Raw genomic sequence first — 20120 nt, 5'->3', positions numbered from 1 at the left:
GGATTTCTTTCTGCTTAGGGCAGTAAACACAGGCTGCTGCTATTTGTCAGTTGGTTAATGTCACCTTAGATGTTGACTGAAGTAATTCAGGAAGAAAAGTAGAGAAGTCACAGAAAATAGATGGGTTAAGAAAATAAGACTGTGGATGAACAAAATGTTTTCAGTGGGAGGGCAGAAAGGAAAGGGATGCATGAAGTGCAGAAAAAGGGGAGGGGAAAGCCAGGAAAGAAAATTTGAGCAAAGTAAGAAGCTAAGGAAAACATGAAAGGAGAAGAGCCGTTTCTGAGGGACATGGAGACAGCATGGAAGGATAGAAGAATAAATGTGGGGTTTTTCTTCCCACTGATTTAGGTTCTATGAAGTCATACATAATTGTCTGCTTTGAGTTTTTTTAGTCAGGGAAAAGATGAGCAGATTTTTTTCAAGGGCGATCCTTAACTTGTGCATATGTGTACTGTTTGTAAGAGATGAAGAGAGATAAACTTTGAATTTACTGAAAGCCATGGGAGTTATCTGTATTATAGTGCAGGTGTCTGCACAGAACTGATCTACATCAGTTAAGCACAAACTATAACACAGAAACCTGCCAAAAATATTATATGTCAGCTTCTCCTGTATTACAAAGACACTAGAGAAAAACTAGGGTAAGGTAAGGTATGTCAGTCTATGTGTGATTAATGCAAATTCTCATGAAGGAAAAAAAGAAAGGAAAAATAGTTTTGATTCAAGTGAGACTTTGTGACTGCAAATGTTTTTATTTTATTTTTGGAAAAAGACATTCATGATTTCTGTGAAGTCGTGTTGATTTCATGGCATGAGTTCAAACGAATGATATCAAGGTGAAACAAAAACAGTTGCTTGTCCCCGGAGATGGCTCTGTCATAGAAGGAAGTCCTTTTGCTTGCATAAGTCAAGGCATAATTTTTCCTGACCCTTCCCCTCAGGGCAGACCTCCCTGACATGTCTCATTCTGGAAAGATTTTGTTCTGTATCCCTCCTGTGTAGTTAACCCTCAAGAGCATCTTTTCAGGGTTAACAGGGTTAAGTTACTTAGGTAGATCAGCAAAAGACCAGGAGCTCTTATTTGCTTAATTAAGCAAGAATGCTTTTCTGTGACAAAAGCTGCCCCTGGATATGCCCCAGCATATCTTGATGTTATGATTATATCCTGCAAATAATTGAATACCGTTCCTGCTTTTTATATAGCTGGTGTTGATTATGTCGGGATCAGTCGAAACCTGGATTTTGCTCCCGGTGTAAATATGCAGACTTTCCGTGTGACAATCTTGGATGATTTGGGGCAGCCTGTCCTCGAAGGTCCAGAAAAATTTGAACTAGTACTTCGTATGCCTTTGAATGCAGTACTTGGGGAGCCAAGCAAAACTACCATATTTATCAACGATACCATCACTGATTGTAAGTACTATAGATTCTGTCCTGCACACTTAAAATTCTCAGGAAAGCAAATTCAAATTCATACCAGAACTGATGTTAAGATTTTAAAAAAGAAAGCAATCAAATAAAAGCAAATGTTAGAAATTATTCCCCCCTTATCCTATTCAGAGCTGGTGCCTAAAGTTCTATCCTTCCGAGGTTGGTAAAATGAGTACCCTGCTCACTGGCGGGGTGGGGGAGCAATGTGTAGCCTGCATAATTAACTTGTGAACCACCCAGAAAGGGTAGTATATAAGCAGCACACTTTGCTATTTTGCTTTGATGGTGTCTCCTCACATTTTCTAGTAGATTTAGAAGCCTCTTTAATATTACATTTCATTGCTGTGCTGCAAGTATAGTAGAAGATATCACAAGGTTGTTGCCACATATTTATTAAAAATATTTTACCCCACCTTTCTCCTTAAAAGGACACACAATTTATAAACCCCGTACCAATACTTATTTCAACCTGGCAAAAATAGCCTCCCTGGCTATGAAAACTTGCAGTAGGGAATGAGTCTAGGGCTGCTGGAAGCATCAATGCTAAATGCAACAGCAACTGCTAGCAATGCATGTTGGCAATATAAAGCGGAAGCATTTCAAAGCATTTGTAAGTGGGCATGAAGTCACTCTGCATTGCCTTTGACATGCTTGTTTATTCATGACTCTGGAACCTTTCTAGGTCTTTTCAAATAACAGTACAATCTTAGCACAATAAAGTAGCCTCATGTAGCCTCCCATCCCTTGATACTGGTTTTGCAGTTCCTGAGCAATAGTTACTCTGGTTGCTGGGAGAGAATACAAAGATTAGCTATCATTTTAAATAAAAATTCTGTGACTGTAAGAATACTTCCATCATCTATGACCATCTACCAAAGTATTAGACTGCAGTCTTCTGTATACTTACTACTAGAGTAGAGGCACCATTGAACTGAAGACTGATTTATAGTTAGCAAGTTCCGTATCACCATTTCCCAGTCAGTATACTATAGGCACTTCTCTATATATACATTACAGTGCATATGTAGCTATAGATAATTTATTTTCTATGCTTGATATAAGACAAATGTTCCATGAGTTCAGGGACCTCACTCTATGTGCCTCTGAATTGTATAGAGATCAAAGAGGAATGTGAATAAAACTATTCATTCTTCTGGAATTTTTTTTTATTTTTTATTTTTTTTTGGTAGTACCAAAAGTCCAATTTAAGGAACCATTGTACACAGTAAATGAAAAAGATGGGAAGCTGTCAGCTATAATTTACCGTAGTGGTGATGTTAACCATAAATCTACAGTGCGCTGCTATACTCGCCAGGGTTCTGCCCAGGTTATGATGGATTATGAAGAGAGACCAAACACAGATGATTCCATAGTAGTATTTCTTCCAGGTAAGATCTCATCTTTTTTTGTTTTTTAAAAGAAGTTTCCTATATAATCAAACTGTTGCATTCTCAGAATTTGTCCTGGAAATTTTTGGATTACAGCAGCCTATATGATGCTTGAAGGGTGTAGCAAGCAGTGACATCTCTTTGTTGTCTCCCATGTAAACATGAGCAATTAATCCAGATTGAAGCTAGCATGAGGGAGTGGGGATAGTATCCCTTTGTCTGTGCTGAGGGTCCATGTCTGCAATTTGCATTCCTTTAAAAATGGATTTTAAAAAAAATATTGTTTTTCAGTTGTGCAGCTTATAACAGTATGATTATGCATTTATTTGGGTGCATTTATTTGGGAATCACTTTGGAGAACAAGAAGTTAAAGCCCACAGTGCTTTTTCCATGTGCTATCTGGATTGAATGCACTATCTCTGTCTTCGAGTAAGGGAGAGAACATTGCTGTTACTACTGTATATCATTAAAATATCATTTAGTTTGTCTCTCAGAAGCACTGATAGGCACTATAGATAACTATGATTTCAGTGCTATGTGCATTTACTAGGCAGTGATTGCCACTAAATTGAATGGGACATATACAGGCTGGTGTATATAAATAAATGCCTCTGGTTGTTCTTGGAAAGCAATGTTCAGATGCAGTTTATAAAAGTCAATGACATTGACAGCAACAGAGATTCCAGGTTCAAGTACCAATATCTAATCTCAAGATTTTATTTTTATTTCTTTAACCCATTTGTTCTGCTATAAAACCTTAATAAGTTGTAGTTTTTTCTTGGAAACTATTCAGAAATGACTTGTGCACACCTTAAGGAGCTATGCTGTGTGTGTGTGTTAGAACCTAGGACCAGACTCTGTGTTTTAGGACCTTCTTCAAGCAAATATCCAAGCAGGCATGTGTACCAAGTTTATATTTGATATATGATTCACAAATCTAAACATGTTTGCTCAGAAGGAAATCCAGTGAAGTTCAGTGGATTATGCTTCCTAATCTTAAATGTTAGTCTTTGAAAGAAAGACGACAATACTAAAGATATCCTTTCCTGCTGCTTCTCCTGCCTTGATCAAAACCAAAATGGTGTAAGCAGGTCTTCAGATTATAGGCATGTAATTGGCTACCACCTACTCACCTGTGCATTTATTAGAACCAATAGAAAAACAGAGCTTGAAATTACCCTAGGCCAGCCCCAAGACAGATTCTGATCATGTGAATGGGCAATATCTTTAAATCGTGGTATGTGCCTTTTCAGTGTTTGTGTGCTAATACGAAGGGAAGTGACTAACTGCTTCATACAGATGGGTATGGTTTTTCACAGTTTGGGTTTTTCACTGATGTTAACATGCCCATTGTGACTTGTTCAGTGACTGTCTTCTTTTTCTTCTTTTCCGTTAATAAGGATGTTTCCTAAGATGGTATCTATAAACCAATTAAGCCAGAGTACTTGTTACTAATCCACTTTCATGGGAAACCATTCTTTAGAAAGGCCTTTGGGCCATGAATGGTTTTTGAACTTCTTTGCTGAACTGTCTTTAACTTTCTGGAAGTTGTCAGGTCAAGTTGCTTTCAATGATTGTACTTTCTAGGTTTCATCTTCTGTCACTTTTGCTGGTTTGTTATATTACATTTGTTTTAAATTAACTCTAACTTCCTTAGGGGAAAGGTGGGATGTAAATGTTATAATATAAACAATGTAAGTAAATTAAATAATCCAGAAAACACTAAATGAGAGGTATATGTGTTTGCAGTTTCCCAAAATTAGATTATTTACCTTTGTACCAGCATCCAGTGATTACTTTATCTGTGAATATGGTGATTATACAAACTAAACGTGTGTTAATCTCAGCTAGACTACATCCGTTGAATAAACAGTACTTTTAAAGTAAAAATTTGTGGAAGTTTCATTGCTTCAATATGTTTATGTTAGTGAACCATAGGATTTAACCCTTTTATGTTTAAATGGATGTCATCATCAATGTTAGGTGCTACCAAAGATGCCCATAGAAGCTGTTTCTTTTTACTATCACAGGAGAGATTGAGAAGCCTTGTGTGGTAATTCTGGAGGATGATGCTATCTATGAAGAAGAGGAAGAGTTCAGACTAGTGCTTGGAACACCAAAAAGCACTACTTCTGCATTTGGTGCCTCTGTTGGGGAGCAAAAAGAGACTTTAGTGAAGATTAAAGATGAAGAAGACAGTGAGTTTATTATCTATCTTTCACTCTTCCTCTTTAAGCAGTACTCACACTATCATGTTGTTGTCACTGTTGAGCAGATTAATGGATGCTCATAATTAGCATTCTCTCTGCCAACAAATACATTGTGTAGCTAGGCAATAAACAAAACTGGAGGATTAACAAAAATGTTGTTTTGCCTGTTTTGTTTTGTTTTTATCTGTTCTTCTCCCTCAGGCCTCTCTGTCTGTCTGTAAATAAAATTTACACTTGATTAAATAAGAGAGATTGACGCTTTTCAGTTCTTTTCCAGAACCAGTGATTAAATTCTCTGAAATCAAATACAGCATTCAAGAACCTCAGGAACCTGGGGAAATTGCAGTTGTAAGGATTCCTGTCCTGCGTCTTGGGGACAGTTCTAAAGTTTCCATTGTGAGAATTCATACAAAAGACGGTTCCGCTGTCTCTGGAGAAGACTACAATCCAATGTCTGATGGTAAGATGCTGACCTGAACTTTAGGAAAATTACAGAAATCTATTATGGCTTTCCCAAGCGTGGTGCCCTGTGGTGGTGTTGGGCAGTTTACAACTTCTGTCACCCTCAGCTAGTGTGCTGGAGGAGGATAATGGGAGTTATAGTCCAACACGTCAGTTTTAGAAGGCTGGTGTGAAACAATAAGGTCTGGAAATTGCGGCATGCCTATAAAGTATGGATACAAACCTATGAAAAACAAGACAACAATACTATGCAGGCATGACCAGAACATAACCATTTCTCATCCCTTCATGATCATAACAATGAAAAAAAAAACAAATTTGGCATAATGCAGAATAAATAGCCTAGATATATTGTTTTTGTTTTTAGGTTTTATGAACTGCCATTCTGCTGGCTATGGGCCCAAAGTAAATTTGGCACTCTCAGTGAGAAGCCAAGCCTGTTGCTTTTTTGGATCCTAGCCCAAGTCTGCTGATGATTTGAGCAAAGGATTTCCATTTTTCTTGGGGGAAAAAAAGCTGCTTTTCATTTCAGATATTGAATTCAAAGAAGGGGAAACAGAGCACTTTGTTGAAGTTGAAGTTTTGTACGATGGAGTGAGAGAAATGCGTGAAGCATTTACAGTACATTTGAAACCTGATGAGAATATGGTAGCTGAGACACAGGTAAGAACTGAGTGATTTGATATATCATGCTTGGGTCAGTTTGCATTTGATTTGGAAACATCAAAGCATAAAAGGCTTTCTGTTCTCTGAATTTCTAGAATGCCAATTTTAAAGACCAAACTGGAGAGGAGACCTATGATCAGAGATCCTATTGTTTTTGTTGATTTTTTTAAAATGTATGGGCCCTTGATTTAAAATCCCATACCAAGAGTCTATCTACTTGAGCAGGACAAATAGATACAAACCATCCGGTAGTACCAACACATACAATACAGTAGTATGTATTTGCATATTTTACAAATGCCCATTTTGATTATGCTTTAATTCATTGCTTGAATGCCAGCTTTTTTTAAAATAACCTGATATTTTTCACACATGAAACTTAGACATTTAGAGTCAAATGAGCTATGAATGTTCCTGTTGTTTTAGAAATAATTTCCTGTATGCACTGTGGGTCTGAAGTAGTGGTGGGATTCAGCAGGTTCGCACCAGTTCTATAGAACTGGTAGCTAATGTACGATCGGTTCTGCAGAACCGTTTGTTGGCTTGCTGAATCTCACCACCGCAGCGGCGGCAGCAGCCAACACCTGCCTCCTGCTGCTGCTGGTGCCTCCCCCCACCGCGCCCAAGTGCCAGCTTCCCTGCCTCCCCCTCCTCTCTCACCCTCTCGCCTCCCTCCCATCTACCCAGAGCAGAGCAAGGAGGAGTAGGAAGCCAAGACATGGGCAGAAGAGGGGAAGGGAGGGTGTGGAGGTGTGAAGGGAGAACGGCGCACTCTCAGGGCGAAGAAGACACAAGAGCCAACCGACGAGAAAGGGAGGAAGAGGAAGAAAGCAGGAGGGGCGGCCACCTCAGAGAGGGCGAGAGGAAGCACAGTGCCTCCGGCTGGCTGCCCCATCAGCCACTTGGGCAGTTTGGTGCCTGAGTGCTCCCTCGCCTGCCCGTGAGCGCTCTCACCAGCATGCTAGGCGCAAGGCAGCCATGCGCTTCTTCCCACCGTGGTGGAAGGAGGAGGAGGAGGAAGATGAGGAGGGGGGCATTTAAAGGAGCTTTTGAGTTGTTTTGGGGTGGAGTGGGCGGTCAGCAGCAGCAACAGCTGCCCTCGACTCAGACTCCACCTCTCCCACTGCCCTGGCCATGGGGCATGAAGCTCCACCACCGGTGTGATGCAGAAGGGAGCCCCCAGCCAGACGCACCCACACCTCTTTTGTGTTCCTTTTCAGGGTTGTTTCAGTGGGCTGGCCACCAGAGGGGGGCACCCTCTCTCCCTCCCCAGGGAAAGGCAGCCTCTCCTTCCCTCGTGCCTCTGAAAGAGGTGAGGGCCGCCCCTCAGAGGTGCTGCCTGGGGGAGGAGGAACTACAACTCCCAGAATCCCTCTCTCTCGGTCAGCTCCTCCGCCCCGATTGGCCTGTGGGAGCTGCCGGCCCCCTTTGCTGCCGCCGACCAATCAGAGGAAGTGGGCCCGCCTTGCCCCATGGGAGGTGGGGCAGAAGCAGGAGGAGGACAAGAAGGGAGGACATAGAACCTGTTGTTAATTTTTTTGAATCACGCCACTGGTGAAGTTGTTATTGTTACTGATATTCTTTTATTCTGGATCTAAATATCCCTTTCCCCAGTGGAGAGGAACTTTTGGGTTCAGACCTTTGCATGGATTTGGAGAATTAGACAGAAAGAAGCAGACACCTTAGGCAGCTGGTTTTCAGTATGATGAAAGGCAGCATATTTTAAAGCTATGTGATCTGTTATTACATTTGTATTGTACAGTATTTGGGGAATACTGTGTATCTTGATTATGCAAGAGGGATGTCAGTGGCTAGCCTGGCTGAGGCAGTAAAATTTCTTGGGTTGGCTTGTGCTATAGAATGATTTTCTTTCCCACAAGTCAATATGTTGCATTCTGATAATATTTGTGCATCAATTTTATCATAAAGGACAAACTATTGGAAGGATTTCTTTACACAGAAGCATGCCTTTTATATCCCTTTTCCATTCATGAATATTTTCCCCTGTTTTTCAATTCAGATGAATAAAGCTATTGTGTATATCGAAGAAATGGACAGTGTGGCAGATGTGACCTTCCCAGCTGTGCCCCAGGTTGTGTCTCTCTTGCTGTATGATGACACTGCTAAAAGCAAAGAAAACTCACAGCCTCCAAATGGATATCCTGTTGTTTGTGTAACGGTATGATTTGTTCCTTCCACCTTTTCTCCAGATTATAATATCTCAATGTCTCCTGCTGACTAGAAAATTCAGGAATGGGGGCATACAGTCTTCCAGACTACTGAGAAGTTTAAAGTACTTCATTCCATTTCAATATTCAGAACCAAGCAAGCATTTCCTTGATATTTCCACTTCCCAGATGATTTTATGAGTGGTGGTGTGTATGTTCTGACAACGGTGCTTTATGAAAGAGCTAGAGATGAAAACATTTCTCTTCCACTTCACCAGTGGGAATCTGAGGCCAAGAGATATTAAGCTGATCAGAAGTGCACCCCAAGTCCTCCACAGAATTGGAATGTGATCCAGGTCTTACTGTTCTGTATTTAGTTTTCACATTCTCCTCCATTTTGGACATTTAGTAATCTTGTAGTGGTGCTATGACCCTTCACTGTCTTGTTCTTTCTGAAGGGTTAAAGTACAATGTGATTTTCATAAGTAGCACAACATATTCCTTTGCCAAACAATGATATACTCCCTGCACACTATCGGATTTATAAATTTAGTGCTACAAACATTACTATTTAATACTTGTGTTAGAAGAAATTAAAATGCAGTGTTTGCAATGGTTAAAACTCAAAAGCAAGAAGATTTGTTAAATACTAAGGTGGTGGTTGTGGGAAACTTATTTGTAGTATTTGATCTTAATAATTAATTTTCCTGAACCTGATTTAAATATGATTAAGTGGCTTTATTGTGTGTTCTTATTAAACCTCAGGCATGTAACCCTAAGTATTCAGACTATGACAAGACGGGATCTATTTGTGCTGCTGAAAACATCAATGACACCTTGACTTTGTATCGCTGGCTTGTCAGTGCTCCAAGTGGTTCTGATGGTGTCACCAGCCCCATGCGTGAAGTGGACTCCAACACTTTCTTCACCAACACCAAGTCAATTGCCTTAGATTCCATATATTTCCAGGCTGGTTCAAGGGTTCAATGTGCAGCACGTGCTGTCAATGCCAATGGAGATGTGGGTTTAGAACTGTTGAGCCCAATTTACACAATTAATAGAGAAGAAGGTAAGCTTGCTCCTAACATGAAAATTATATCCCAGAAATGTTGCATAAAATAATTGCCAGACTTGCTGTTTTACGAACTAGGAGTGTGAATCTTCTTGCTTGTCATTCTACCCAAAAAACAAAGAGTGGGATCAGTTTTAATTACTTCCCTGAGATTTCCCCATAGTCAGATCACCCAGGAAAGGAGTCTCACTAACCTCCAGGAAATTTTAGAAAGTACAACAATGCCTTGCATAGCACTGCTCAATGCTGATTCACGACAGTGTACATGCTTGGGCGGCTGTTTTGTAATGTTCAGCAGAGGCTTGGTCCACCTACCTGCTCTGTTACAGTTTTTTAAAATGACCCCATTTAGTGCTGATTCAGTTGCCACTCCATTTTCTTGGGTCATCTCCTGAGAACTAAGCAGGAAGTTACTGTATTTCTGAAGGGGCACAGAAATAGTTGAGGTACTGGCGATTGAATTGCAGGAAATGGAAGAGGGAATGGGGGAAAGAACATGACCAAAAGCCTTCTTGCAGGGGTGTCAGGAAATCCTGCTTGATCAGAGAAACTCTCATCAGGAGTTTTCTGTGTGATTATGTAACAAGAATTTGACACATCGTTACTACAAACTAGGGCCTTTTTTCTCCTAATAAAATGGGTTAGAGTTTTAGATACTAATGTTTGCTCGTCTGTGTGACTGCAACATGAAAAATTCAATAATATCTCAAAACCTACTAAATATTTTACTATCGCTTCCAAGAAGTTGACTGTATCAAAAAGCTGATTCTCCTCTCTTATCAACTTTCATCCAGTTATCATCTAATCCTATTTCACTCATTGACTGGCTAGGAGGTCTTAGATTACAGTTTTTCCTCTGTTTAGGTTACTGTGCACATGGATGTACAAGGCTGCTTCGCCAATCTTTGTTGTGGTCTACTATGTGCTGTTGCTTCAGGTTTACTGCCTTTTGCTGACCTCTGCCTGCATTTCTTATCTCGAAGATTGCCTCTCCAATTGTCTTCTTGAGCAGTACAGTGGTTCCTTGAGTTACGAACTTAATTGGTTCCAGAAGATGGTCATAACTCAAATTGGTCATAACTCAAAGCACCATTTCCCATAGGAATACATTGAAACACGATTGATCCATTCCTGCTGGGGGAAAAAACACAGAAAAGCAAACAAAGACTGCAAGACCCATTGGAAATGTGATTGATCCGTTCTGGCTGGAGAAAAAAAAACCAAAAAGCAAACACTGCAAGACTCATTGGAAATGCAGGGGGGAAACCCCAAAAACGAAACACTGCAAGACCCATCGGAAACACAACCCACACACACACACCAAAAATCAAAGACTGAAAGACCCATTGGAAATGCAAAAAAAAACAAAAAACTACCAAAGCTAACAAAGTCTGGAAGACCCATCAGAAATATGGAAAAAAACCCATCAAAAAGCAAACAAAGACTGCAAGACCCATCACAGCATAGCCCAAACCCACAATGCAAACTTCTCAGCCCAAACCCACACTGCAAATCCCTGTACTCACTCAGAACTGGCATTTTAAAAAGCAGAAAGCAGCACCAGGCAGTCCAAAGCCTTTTCCGAACACACACACTCTAACTGCTGGGGCAAAAAAGCTACAAAGAAGCAGCCTCTTCGCCACCAATGGTTAGCAATTTGAGTTCCCCACCTTTTTTCCGGTTGTAACTCAAAGCTCCAATCGCAAGTCAAAGCAAAATTTTGCGGCCGGAGCCAGTCATAACTCAAAATGTTTGCAAGTCAAGATGTTCATAAGTCGAGGCATCACTGTATCAGCTTTGCCCATTGGTTTGTCCTCAGACTTCATCTACTAATGATGGTAGTCTGAAATCTAGACTTTTTCCAACATCTTCTAACCTCTTCCTTCAGTGGTTGCTTCCTACTGGCTTCCTCTTTCTTCCTTAGATTCTCTGCACTGACCACCTTCTGATTAAATGATCCCATTGAATCTTATATGCTATTCAGGAAATATTTATTTATTTATTTAAAATATTTACATGCTACTTTTCTCCCCAAGGGTCCAGGGCGGCTTACAGTATTAAAAGAAAATTATAAGCGAAAATAAATTATTGCAATGTTAAAGCATTAAACAGATGTCATATTAAAACTCATAAATAAGAGCAATATTAGAGCTGCTTCTCCATCCCTCCATCCAGATGTTATGTAGGACAGAGACACTAGAGACCAGGGTTCAAACTCTCACATGGATAGGAACACTTATTTTGGGGGGGGGGGGGTTGGAAAAGGTGGGCTTCTTACACTTGTTAACAATGTAAGACCATTTTAGGGTTAAAAGCCCTGTTAGGGTTGCCATAAATCAGGGGCAACTGGAGGGTACAGAACAAGAACAGTATTTTTCTGAGCCAGTATTTGTAGAGGTTGCAAAGAGGATCCAAGACCCTTGACTGTATGAAGGCATTTACTTCAAAGCAGGAAGCGGTACAGGAACACTTTCTCTCCATCAAAAACCAGCACTAGTGGAATAGTCTCTCTCTCTCCCCCCCCCCCTCAATTCCTTTGCATTCTCTGCATTTGCAGACTTCTGACACCCCTCTCTTCCTCCCTCCCCCCCCAGTCAGGCAGGTCTCGCTCCCCATGCCCTGCCCCCCCCAAACACTAGTGCACCCGCAAGTCGAGTCCTTGAACCAAATCCTGGAGGGAAAAAACCCTTTGCACATATCCCTCCTCCTATCCTGCCTTCTCCACCTGTCCAGTCATATTCTTCGTTATTTCAATTATATTATTGTTTACTGTCCTTGGTGTTAGTCTCAGTAGGTTCCCAAACTGGGGTCCCCAGATGTTCTTGGACTTCAGTTCCCAGAAGCCTTCATCACTTGCTGTGCTGGCCAGGCTTTCTGGGAGTTGCAGTCCAAGAACATCTGGGGACCCAAGTTTAAGAACCACTGCCCTAGCAGAAGATAATATTTCACTTACACATTACTACTCCATTGTTTTGAAACTTTTTCAAAATGAAACAGAACAACTAAACCATACTGTTCACATCTACATATGTGCAGTTCTTTGTACATGAGACTCACATGCTTAAAACTTAACCGGTTGTGAAGTAAGCCATCATTTCTGCAGTCAGTGTTAAAATAAGGGTTTTCATTTCCAGACAAATCTCTGCCCTCCTCTCCCCTTCCATCCTCTGCTGTCTTGCTTGCTCTTTCTAACCTCCTCTGACATCCTCCCTTTTCTTCCATCCATACTTTGCTGTCTTCCTTTTTCTTTTAATCACCCTTGACAGTCTTCCCCTTCCATGTATCTATTGTACGCTGCCCTCTTTGCTTCTTCTCTCTATTCAACTTCCTGACATCCATGTCCTGGTTGTATAGGTCCTAAAACTGAGGTGGTGAGGAGGCATTGGCTAGCATTGGAGTGCTTATAAAAGAGAAAAGTCATAAAATGAGTACAATGTGACTTAATAGGAACTCCATGAATTGCAGACATTCATTACCAAGAATTGGGATAAATGGCAATCTTCATCCATTCATCCAATCCCTGAGATATTTTCAAGAAAGAAGGCGAAGAAAGGTGAACATTGTCCCCATCCTATATTGTTGAATAGAGAAGGCATCATCTTCTCATTGGTTGTGTGGAATCAGAAATTGTTGTATCACTTCTGCTCTTCAGTAAACAGAGGTCACACTCAATCAGGCAGAAATCATAATCATTTTAAGAATATAGGGAATGAATCAATCTTCCCCAATCCAGTGCCTTTCAGATAAGTTTGACTATAACTTCCATTATAACTCCCTTCACTGGAAGGACAAACCCTGAAGCTGAGGCTCCAATACTTTGGCCATCTCATGAGAAGAGAAGACTCCCTGGAAAAGATGCTGATGTTGGGAAAGTGTGAAGGCAAGAGGAAAAAGGGACGACAGAGGACGAGATGGTCGGACATGGTCACCGATGCTACCAACATGAATTTGACCCAACTCCAGAAGGCAGTGGAAGACAGGAGAGCCTGGCGTGCTCTGGTCCATGGGGTCACGAAGAGTTGGACATGATTTAACAATGAAACAACAACAAAAATAACTCCCATTATTACTGTGCAAAATAACCACCATTGCTTGTGGATGATTAGAACAGAAATCCAACATATCTGGAGGAAACCAGGTTGGAGGAAATTGGTGTAAATCATAGGATGGCTTCTGTGATTAAAGCACCAAAGTCTTCCAAAGAAAGACATGACAGAATTTTTCTTTTAACCCACTCTTCCCACTTTACTCTTTTTCCCATAGGCTTGTGCCAGCCACGTATACCAGGCACTGTTGGAGCAGAACCCTTCTCAGCCAAAATACGTTACACGGGTCCTGATGATCCTGATTACCCTAATCTGATCAAATTAACTGTTACAATGCCTCATATGGATGGTGAGTATCGGTTGCGTCAGTTTGTTTAGACATGAAAGTATTGCATGGATGCTACACAAGTTATCAGCACAATTGATATTTAAGATAAGATAAGATTTAAGATAAGATAACAGCTACTATGACATGTCAGACAAGTTTTTGACACATGTCTCTCCATGCTGAGGCAGCCTTTTTATATACTGTAGAGGCAGATCAGGGTGAAGTCTGTGCTTCGCCACTTCACAAATCAGAAGCCAACCCCTCTCATTCTGCAGTGTGGATTGCTTTAATGACCCTTGAGATGATATTTACATATAAAGTACCCTGAATACTTAGGGAGAATAAACTCTTGTGCATACCAGGTAATAGTGTTATTTTGCAGATACTTATTGTGTGCTTGTGGTTTCAGGGATGCTGCCAGTTGTCTCAACCAGACCTCTTTCCAACTTCGAGCTGACTCTTAGTCCTGATGGCACTCGTGTTGGCAACCACAAATGCTCCAACCTCCTTGATTATAATGAGATTGAAACAACACGTGGATTCATCACAGAGAATATCAAGAACCCAGAAGTGATTGGGGAAGCGTCACCCTACCAGTATAGCAGCGCCATGCGGTCTGCTAAGACTTTGCGTTTCTACCGTAACCTCAACCTTGAGGCCTGCCTTTGGGAGTTCAACAGCTACTATGACATGTCAGAACTCCTGACAGACTGCAGTGGCTCCATTGGCACAGATGGACAGGTATATTAGAACAAGCTTAGATTTTGCCCTCTGAAATGCACATTTGTCTGGATGCTAATTTTCTGTCAAAATCCCCTTCCCCTGGTTTTAATATAAAACACACACATGTTTCCAGAGAGGATGTTTTCGCAATCATTTACAAGACAATGTATTCGCAAAGGCTTTCACAGCCGGGATCTAATGGTTGTTGTGGGTTTTTCGGGCTCTTTGGCTGTGTTCTGAAGGTTGTTCTTCCTCACATTTCGCCAGTCTCTGTGGCCGGCAACTTCAGAGGACAGCTCTCTATGCTCTTTGGTTCTTTTTGTCACTCTGAGCACAGAGTGCTGTCCTCTGAAGATGCCGGCCACAGAGATTGGCGAAACGTTAGGAAGAACAACCTTCAGAACACGGCCAAAGAGCCCGAAAAACCCACAACAACCATTTATAAGACACTTTTCTGCCACTTTCTTAGCTATTCAAAATATTAAAGTTAGATGTACTGATAATTGTGTTTGTTATTTTTGCATCACTAATATCAAGGGTTGCTGGCTGGATAGCTCAGTAGTTTAAATATCTGCCTGCAGAGCCAGAGATTGGGAGTTTGATTTCCACTGTGTCTCCTACGAGTGTAGCCAACCTGTTTGGCCCTGGCAAGTTCCACAATCCCAGGACGCCCCCAGAAGAATGGAATGGTGAACCACTTCTGAGTATTTGCTACCTGGAAGATCCTGAAAAAATGGTTGTCATAATCAGAATTGATTTGACGGCATATGATAAAATAAAAATTATTAATGGTAATTCATTATAAAAATGTCAGAGTAAGCTCTGCCCAAGCAGACTGTGCTGGTCGATTACATATCTGTGATTGACAAGGAAGGGATACACTACTTTGTACCCATGTAAAGAGCCAGCCCTAAAGAAAAAGGAAAGGAATGATAGACAAATATGATCTGTCCTTAGCCAGTGCATAGCAAGGCTGGTTCCCAGCTTAAATCTTGGCAGCTTTCCGTTGATTAGTGAAAGCTGACATCTTTCAACAAAGATATGACATTGCATCTTGCTGCAAAATCAACAGTTCTTTCATAATTGTAGGCAAAACAAGATGAAGATAATGGAAAACTCACCTGTGCAGTCTTGTTCACTTTGCAAGTGGAAAAAAAAAACCTGGTTGGCTATTGCTCTAGCATTATGTCTGCAGTTCAGCTTTTCAGTCATTTCCAAAGGTGTATGGCTCCCATTTTAGTCACTTCCACATAGCCACATCCACTTGATTCTATTCATATGCACACCCTCCCTCCCTCCCTCCAAGAACAATTGTAGAAAGCACCATTCAAAGTGCTGGTTTTAACCTACAAAGCCCTAAGTGGTCTGTGTCCAAGCTATCTAAAAGACTGCATCTTCCTCTGTGAGCCTGCCAGGGCATTAAGATCACTCAGTCCCACCACCCTCACAGGTGTGCTGGGTGAGGACACAGGAGAGGGCCTTCTCTGTAGCTGCTCCCAGACTCTGGAACTCCCTCCCATGGGAAGCTAAGCTGACCCCATCTTTGTTGTTCTTCCGCAAGCAGGCAAATGCCTTTCTTTTCAGGCAGTCTTTTCCTTAATGGTCTGAGAGGGATTGTTAAATGGATTGTTGTGCACTGTTGTTTTAAATGTGTTTTAGCATTTATTTTATTTACCATTTTTAATTCTTGTTTAATTTTTTTTTAATATTATATGCTTATTGTTTTTAGCTTTTCAATATTGTCTTTTTAGTGATGTAAGCCACCTTGGGTCCTTTTTAAGGAGAAAAGTAGGATAAAAATATTTAAAATAAATAAATTGTGAAGTTTTGTAGCAAGAAAACTAGATTTTTTTCCCTTCAAGACCAGATGGATTCTGTTTCAAAGGCAAACAAAAGGATCAAAAACACTATGCTTTTTATTTAGGACACATGATACTAAACTTTTAAATTGTACTTTACTAAAAGATGTGTGCTAGATCTATAGGTAAACTGGATTTCTTTTGGGTTTTTTCCCCTAGGTGAAATCCTTGTTTTTTGACTCTGTCATCCTTTTGCACCTGGGGCACAACAGCAGCAGTGTTCCAGATGAAAAAGAGGGAATCTAGCCATTTTTGGTACTTATATTTCTGCTGAAACATGAAAACGTCTTATTAAAAAAAAAAATTGTACAGGACATTTTTACAGACTTTCTGCCAGCAGTTTTTCAGATTTTCTCTCTCTTAAACAGTCCATAGGTGAAGGCTGAGTGTATAAAATATACAGTATCTTGCAGTGGAGGAACAAGGAGAAGAGATGCAGCTGATGAGCCCTGACACCTTACTGTTTCAGTGGCTTCAAAACTGCCCTTCCCAATCTTGTACTTCCTGGATGTGTTGGATGACAAGTCTCACCATCCTCAGCTAGCAGTCAGATTATGTATAGGAATTATATACATCTGGAAATGTATATGCATTTACATGATTTGGAAAGGCAATTTAAAACTCCTGAAAAAACACTTCTGAAGACGCCAACAACAAAACATGCCACTCCTAGGCAGCAGCATTTACCAAAATGTAGCATGCCATTTTCTTTGTGAATTCTATGGTTTTTGATTAACATAATAAAGCTAATACTGCACAAACTCCCCCTATGCAATGTTAACATAAATATCCTGGATTCCCAATCTCCAGAATGATTCCTGAAGAGAAATATGTATTACTGTATCTTCAGAGTGAATGTTGAATTGATTGTGTAGCTGAAATAAGGGAAGAACAAATTAGGTTGTTTTTTTGTTTTGTTTTGTTTCATTGGTAGTTTGATTTTGTTCATTTCAGTTGCTTGCAAACCTAGTGTCTCCCTTCACTGCTGGGTTCTAGTTATTGTTTGGATTTTAAGCAAGCTGAAGTATGTACTTGTTAGAATCTGGACTTTCTTAACCACCATCTCATTTGTAGTCAATTCTGAAATCAATTGAAGGAGAAATGGGAGTGGGCTTATGGTTAACTCCCAGAAACCATCAGCATTGTAATGTTCCAAAAAGGAGCTTTTGTTGAACAAGGGCTCAGTCATTACCCTTTCAATTCCTGAAAGCTGGGCCAAAATGAACCGGAGGTTACACATGAATGCAAGATTGTTAGTATCTACTTAATCCTATAATAGAGACTTTGCTGTAACCTCGGATTACCATATCCTTGTGGATGACTTGTCAAGTCAATTCTAGAGTTTTTTCTATGGTTTTTTTCCTGTTTTGTGCCAGGGTTTTATCTTAGAAGCCAGCAAGAGTCTCTTCCTGCCTGCCTGTCTCTCTGCTTGGATTTGGTCCGCGTTTCATTCTCTCACCCATCAATGCAAACTGTAATTCATTCATTCAAGCTAATAAAGCTTGTTCAGGAGCCAACACGAGACCAGAAGGAGAAAAGCAGAACAGGCCAGAACATCTGTCAAACTGAGAATAGCTGGAAGGGAATGGTGACAATATTTCATCCCATTCTAGGGATAACTGTGAACCAAACACCTGGAGATCTTCTTAGAACCTTGCATAACCTAGAGCTCTTGGTGTTTTGCAGGTGTTGAATCTAGTTCAGTCGTATGTAACACTGCGAGTACCCCTCTATGTCTCCTACGTCTTCCACTCGCCCGCTGCTGTTGGAGGCTGGCAACACTTTGACCTCCAGTCTGAACTGCGGCTCACGTTTGTGTACGATACGGCCATCCTATGGAAGGATGGTATAGGAAGCCCACCAGAAGCAGAGCTCCAAGGTGAATACATCAATCTAATTAGTTTATGGAACTGGCTGCCAGAGGGTGGGGTGAGAGCTGATCGCTAAGATGGGTAGACAGGTTTGTGGTGATGAAGTTTATCAGGGATGCCGAGCTATTATGAGTAAATGTCACCTTCATTTTAAGAGATAGTGTATCACTGAATACCATTGGTTTGGAGGAAACAGTGGCAAAAAGCTAATGCCTTCACTCCAAGTTGTAGGTTTCAATTGGGATGTGATAGCACTGAACTAATTATACTTTTTAGTTCAGGTGCAGTCATGGCCATATGCTTGTCTGTTTCCAGTTGGGGGAGCAGTTATAACTTTCCCAGGCTTATGCAAGGAAGCATTCCTTAGAGAAGTGCTGCTTTCCACTTTACATTCATGAGCAGTTTATTTATTTATTTTTATTTAACTTGTATGCCGCCTACACTACCCAAAGTTCTCTGCGCGGCTTACAATAATTAAAATGCAATAAAAAAGAAAACAACTAAAATACAATAAAATATATACTCTAAAAATTGCCATCTGGATCCGCAGTTGATATATTTCAGTTAAAAGCCTTCTGGAAGAGGAAGGTTTTGACCTGGCGCTGAAATGTCATAAGTGTCAGTGCCAGACCAATCTCCCTCTGGAGCATTCCATAGTCTGGGGGCAGCTGCCGAAAAGGCCCTTTTCCTACAAGCCATCCCCCTTACCTCCTTGAGGGACGGCTCTTTCAAAAGGCCCCCCTGGCTAGCTCTTAACTGCCAGGTAGGTTCATATGGAAGGATTACTCCCTGTTATCTTCCCTACCCCTTCCAAGTTGAGTCATGACAACTGGACTTCTTTCTTATTAGAAGGAGAGTTGGTAAGAGACCCCTGATATATCCTCCATGTTGGTTTCATTCCCCCCCCCCCGGGTCTGAATAGGTTCGTTATGGACAAAGGGCGGGGGAGGCAGAGTGAAAATCCCACCTCTGCAGTCCTTCTCCACCCATTGTCATTAATTGTAATTAACAGTGGTCTTTCTGGTAGGTGTGGTCCTGATCTTTCTGGGAATGGATGAAAGGGCAGCATGATAAATAGGAAACAAATTGTGTCTAAGGCCTCCAAAATGAGTACATCTTGGTCCTCAAATGAGGGTCCTTTGCCCTTCAAATGAAGGAACATTTTGGACTGGGAAGATAGGTGATTTGAGAGAGGGTTCAGGGAGGCCATACATGTGTATATAGAAAATCTCTCACTCAACAGGAGTGGAGGCCTTAGACAGGGATCTAAGGGGGGGGGGGGGTGTCTCCTACCAACTCTCCTCAGACTGAAGAAACTACTTGAATGGTGCCAAGCAGCATTCAAGTGAAACGTTTCAACCTAATAAAAAAGAAATCCAGTTGCCATGACTCACCTTCCAGATAACCTCATTTGGATGACTGAGAATCTTCACAGCTATATCTCCATAGCCCTTGTTTGTGCCTTATATCGTGTGGATGTTTAAGTAGCTGCTTGTTGTAGTTAGCTGGACATTCTCTCTCTTTGCTGTAGTGTTCACTTCTCCCAAGTGAGCAGCTTGTTTTTAAATCCTGGTTATTGAAGATCAGCAACTCCAGAGCAAACACACACCAGAGAGGAAAGACAATTAAACCTACTTGCACAGAATTCTGCATAGCATGGATTTTGATTCCACCACTGCTAAATTGGACTTAGACCCACAAAGGGAGTGTGTAACTGAACTAAGTTGTATCTCTTACCTCTAGAATGAAACGTGAACCAGTGTAAAGGCAGATCTACTGTTGTTCTCTCTCTGTGTGTGTGTGTGTGTGTAAAGCAGGAATGAGGGTGCCTTATTAGAAACTCCTTTCCTCATGTGTAATGTTCTTAAGTACCAAGTTGTAGTTTACAGACAG

General features: G+C 41.0%; 1 protein-coding gene across 1 annotated transcript in view; it reads left to right on the top strand.

Annotated features, from left to right (window-relative positions):
* Positions 1-20120, top strand: part of FREM3 (FRAS1 related extracellular matrix 3) — a 113800-nt gene that overhangs the window by 77838 nt on the left and 15842 nt on the right. The window contains exons 8-17 of the mRNA XM_073001611.2: positions 1207-1416; positions 2625-2822; positions 4853-5020; positions 5310-5492; positions 6027-6157; positions 8181-8339; positions 9094-9397; positions 13664-13795; positions 14184-14515; positions 18043-18235. Coding sequence (XP_072857712.2) covers positions 1207-1416; positions 2625-2822; positions 4853-5020; positions 5310-5492; positions 6027-6157; positions 8181-8339; positions 9094-9397; positions 13664-13795; positions 14184-14515; positions 18043-18235 — 2010 coding nt within the window. The remainder of the gene's footprint in view (positions 1-1206; positions 1417-2624; positions 2823-4852; positions 5021-5309; positions 5493-6026; positions 6158-8180; positions 8340-9093; positions 9398-13663; positions 13796-14183; positions 14516-18042; positions 18236-20120) is intronic.

Source organism: Pogona vitticeps, chromosome 5 (assembly GCF_051106095.1).
Source record: "Pogona vitticeps strain Pit_001003342236 chromosome 5, PviZW2.1, whole genome shotgun sequence".
Classification (NCBI taxonomy): domain Eukaryota; kingdom Metazoa; phylum Chordata; class Lepidosauria; order Squamata; family Agamidae; genus Pogona; species Pogona vitticeps.
The sequence above is the reverse complement of the archived record's forward strand: the minus strand, read 5'-3'. Positions and strand labels throughout refer to the sequence as shown.